This window comes from Protopterus annectens, chromosome 8.part0, assembly GCF_019279795.1.
Source record: "Protopterus annectens isolate FY-2018-M chromosome 8.part0, PAN1.0, whole genome shotgun sequence".
NCBI lineage: Eukaryota > Metazoa > Chordata > Ceratodontiformes > Protopteridae > Protopterus > Protopterus annectens.
Window position 1 is genome coordinate 878,816,280 of NC_056741.1, and position 5,003 is coordinate 878,821,282.

General features: G+C 39.3%; 1 protein-coding gene across 1 annotated transcript in view; it reads left to right on the forward strand.

Annotated features, from left to right (window-relative positions):
- Positions 1-458: 458 nt before the first annotated feature.
- The window catches only part of PRAF2 (PRA1 domain family member 2), a gene marked incomplete at its 5' end in the record, with an annotated part of 288,839 nt that continues 284,294 nt past the window's right edge, over positions 459-5,003 (forward strand). Inside the window, one exon of the mRNA XM_044080393.1 lies at positions 459-691. Coding sequence (XP_043936328.1) covers positions 459-691 — 233 coding nt within the window. The remainder of the gene's footprint in view (positions 692-5,003) is intronic.

The following is a 5,003-nucleotide window of genomic DNA, read 5'->3' on the forward strand; positions in this document are numbered from 1 at the left end:
ATGACAGACCCTTTTGGCACTTCAAGGAACATGAACTTTTTAAGGCCCCGGCCCCCAAATGTGGAATGTTCCCCAGTCCTCATAATGATGCACACTTGAGAGGAATGCTCAGTGATTTGACAAAAAAATAATTTTGTGAGGAACAGGGCAGGACAAATACGAGCCAAGATCAGGGGTAGCCGACAGCTCTGCGTACCAATCCAAAATACAGTTATGCAGAAGTTGTGAAATCAATCATCCTTCCCATAGGCTAAAATATTCCCTTTAACTAACTACGTTTAACATAATAGAAACATATGTCCGTCCCTTAAAACAAACATTAAGTTTTCGTTTTTCTTTCCCTTGCTCGGTGTGGTCGCCTGCGGTCAGACTATTTATGGGAAACAAATTATCACCACCCTTGCGTTTGCCCACCTACCTCGAATTTAGCTACCAATTGCAAAGAGAATAATCTTTGATGTCACTTGGCTGGAGGTAAGGCAGGGATTTGTAGTTTTCCAGTCACCGTTCAAGATTCTGATGTTCGTCTTCCTCCCTTTAGGAATTTGGATGATTTCTTGCGTGGCTCTGCCCGATTTTCACTGCCGGATCCTAGAGACCCAGCGCGATGGAACAACCGCATAATCAACAACTTGCTTTATTACCAGACAAACTATTTGGCGGTTGTAATGGCTGTGTTGCTGCTAGTAGGGTGAGTGAGCAGTTCCATCCTATTCCCGGCCTGACTCTCAAGCATCCTTGTGCGGTTTTGAATGCGTAACCCTATGGAATATGTATGTTTTTAACTTGGTTTGAAATTAACGTTTGCTTGTATCTGTTTTGGAACGTGATTTTTTCCCTAACTAAAAAGGTTGAGTATACATTTACTACTTGTCTTCTTTTCAGATCTTGAACCCAGCGTGTTCATCACAATCCTAAAACAGCAATTGTGTGATACGTTCTTATTAACGAGTACATTTTTGCACAGTGTATGTATGTATGTATGTGTGTGTATATATATATATGTACACACACACATATGCATACACATATACACACACACGCACATATAGATGGATATATATATATATATATATATATATATATATATATATATATATATATATATTAGTGAAAAAATTGATTGGATGCTGTTTTGTATTCCTTTTATTTCTTTTTGAGTGTTCTGCCTTGTCACATTGTCAAGTGTCACATATGCAGAACAAGAGGGCAGAAGGTCAGTTCAGATGTGTGTGTCACGGGAATGCTCACATTTTGTGTTTTATTACTGGACAAACAAGGAAGGAAAAGACGTCTTTTGAGTCACAATTTTGCTTATCCGATGGAGGTAAGTTGTCATTCACATCAATAGCCAATGAAAAATATGCAGGTTGCAGTCATAACCTCTCAACTGTCCAGATTTTCGCAGTGTTTAGTTCTTTGCCTCGTATTTTTGGTCTGTTCCTTATAAAATCAGATTTTGCCATACCACTGAGGACTGACGTCATTAAATAACGGCATACACTTGAGTTTCAGATTTTATATCCCTCAAAAAAAAAAAAGGATGCTAACACAAATCCTGTTATTCTAGCAACACTATAAATAGATTATAACTTTTCTTTGGGGTCAGGTACCCAAAACGTTATGTATGGTACACACCGAAAACCTTTTCTGTAACCGTTTTATCACACACGCCCCTCAACTTCTTTGCTCAGTAATTCCGGACAAAGCCAAAATTAGTGAAAGGAGGTTATTTTTTGCCTTTATCCGTCCATTATTTTAGGCTTTGTCCAGATCTCTTAGGTTGAGAGGTATAATTGCAGTTTTTCACGTGTATGCTCTATCAGTGTTGCAGACTATTACAGCCAGTAACGAAAAACAATAAGTAAATAACAAAACCCTATGAAATTGGCTGGAAAATTATGTGAAATTCTGTGAGAATAGTGTGCCATGCAGTCCTGGAAAATTGCCAAAGCAGGCATTTGTAGGCATTAAGATTTTCTATGGCTGTACTGGTGAAGAAGTTACTGAATAGCAATTTACGTACTCTCCTTTGTCTGTGCGGTCAGAAGGCTTTGGGTTCTGCTTCCACAGTATTTACTTGAAGTCATGTCTATAACTGATGTAACAGTGCAGGAGTTTGGAGGGGATGTGTGCTGTACCTGAAGGATCCTACTTTGGCTGAGCCATTAAACTCAGGTCCCATGTACCAGAGATGGTGGTACCTTAGATGGATGTGCTACATCTGGTTACACTTGTAAGAAAGAAGAGCAGAGTATTTCCCCAGTTTCCCGTCAAGCTGCCTTGCCTGTTTTTCAGTAAACTCTCATTGAGAGTCTCGAGTCCATTTTGAGATTTCATTACAAATAGTTACGACTGGTAACCTAGTCATAATTCGTTGTAATATGTGGGGAGTTTTAGCTGCCCTGTTGTACTACCAGTTAGAAAGGTGTGACAATGTGAAGGTTTAACAGCTTTTAAAGTCATTTGATGATTAGAGTTGCACTTTGATTGTGGCCTCCTGTTTTGTGTGTCAGTTCAAGGTGTGTTACAGCTTTTAGAGCAGGTATTTGGCTTCTCTTGCAGTTCTGTGCTTTCTCAGTGCTATCTGTTTGCAGTGTAAGGCTCATTTAGTTGTAATAGCCAGAGTGATAAAAGAACTTTGCTCCAACAAGCATGCTATAGCAACCTTCTTATGTATGAACTTCACTATAACAAGGAGCACTCTGGTTATACTTTATAAAAGAGAAGTATTTTTGTTATAGCAAGATACCATACCTAATAACTTTTCTTTTATAGCTAGGCAGATCTTGCTTTGACGCACAGCGATTATCACAGAATTGCATTGTAAACCTATTGACAACTTTGGAAGCTGTAACATACCTTGCAGTGCCACAACAAGCAACCAGAAACTGGCAAAGTGCACCGCTGATCAGCTAACAGTTGTAAACGTTTTAAAGTCAAGTGGGAAAGACAGAAGGAAGTAGTAAAACCAATCATACCTGTATGCCTATTGAAAAATGTTCTGCACATTCATTGAACTGGCTTAACAGCTCTTACAGCACTGCCATGTTCAGCACTTAGGCAGGCCTTGAAATATTCTAAATAGTGTAAGCTTAGTGACCTCTAGTGGTGAAACAGAGAGGAGTTAAAACTTGTCTTCCTGCACTAACTGCTACATTCTAAACTTCTGAGTACTACTAAGAATTATGACCAGCTCACCTATCATAACCTGACTCTGTGCATTCTCAAAATGGATTTCAGTAAATTTCATTTTTGAAGAACATTTATTGGATCCATTTCTCAAGCCCATAAAGTGGTTGTTTTCTCTTGATTTTATAGCATAAATATAGCAATGCACATATTATACTCTGAAAACAGTTTTGGGTGTATTTTATACTCACTTTAGACCAATTTCAGAAGTAACATTTACATAAGACAGTGTGTATTGATAGGGGTGTTTTTACAGTTAATACTAGCATTTTTGAGTGAAAGGAAAGTGAAGTACATTGCTTGGCATAATTGGAAAGAAGGAGAGAGATATTTTTGTGTTTTTGATAGTTCAGATGCAGGATGGACAGTTACAGGGGAGAAAGGCCAATACAGGCAGTTGGACTGTTTTAAAAAAAAAAAAAAAGAGGGGGGGGGGTGAAAATTAAAGTTGAAACATTTCTTCCTATTTGTTATACCAGTAGCTGTAATAGAAATTTTTATATCCATGAGTTGAGGCTGCAACATTATAAAAGAAAAACAATGATCCAGTTTCACTAAGTCAAGAAAATAAATAGCCAAGACACCTGGCTTGTGACTCGTATACGTAAATCAAGACAGAAAAACATGTCAAGTCAGCACATTGCATATTATATGAATAGAAATATATACAGTAAGATAAAATATGAGAAAAATGCTTTGCTCCTTGTTCAGTTATACATGACTAGCAATAGCACAGGGCTTAGTACTGGGAAAACCCCTGTTCGGAATATACTTCTCTGAGGTCAAGGCAAATTTTAAGGCCTCTGAATGACAATGTTTGCAGATGACTGTAAGATGGTGTCAAGTCACTGAATCATCTAATGATGTAGATGTCCTCCTGCAGGGTCTAGATCAGACAAATGACTGGTGCCAGAACCATGGACTAAAACGAAATGCAGAAAAATGTATTATCATACCCTTTGGGAAGTCGTATGCCTCTGCAAATTATAGAATCAGTAGCACACCCCCTTAGAGTGGACTCGGAGGTGAGAGATCTAGGTACACAGATAGATAGTAGCCTGAACTTTGACCACCATTTGCCCACAGTGGTAAGGAAATCCCTTTATGTGGCACAACTTATAAGTAAAGGTATTGCATTCAGATCCAAGGAAATTATAGTCCCGCTGTACTCGGCCCTCATTAGATAAATAATCAAGTACAATGCACTGTTTGGCATGTATTTGACTAGGCATTTACGGCAGCTGGAGCAATGTCAGAGGTTCCACACAAATTACAGGGTGTAAACAACATGAGCTTTGGGGATAGACTGAAAGCTCTATCCCTTTAATCTGTCTGCTACCGATTATTAAGGGGTGACCTATGCTTGACCTACAAGGCACTCACAAATCCAGCCCTGATGGAGCTGCTACAAATCTGCAAGTCAAACAACATGAGGGTCCTCCGATCTAGGATCTAAACGTAGTCAGCACCTCAAACAAAACATGCTGGAGAGACAGATGTGTCTTGGAGATTGCTCCTTCTTTGGAATGGGCTTCCTTTTCACATTAAGCAGAACCCATCCCTAGCTGTCTTCTAATGCAGTTTGGATCAATGGATGGGGAATTGCAGATTCACACCTGGGGTAGTGCCTACACCATTTATGGATGGAGCCATCTGTAAGATACTCAGGGCACAGGCACAAGTCTGTGCCATCCTCTTCCTCCTAGGAACCATATATTGGGCAAAATCAGGTTATATTGGCTAGGTTTTTAAGGGCCCTTAAGCCATTAGCCTAGTAATCTCCTATGACCTTTGCATGAAAAAGGAACGTC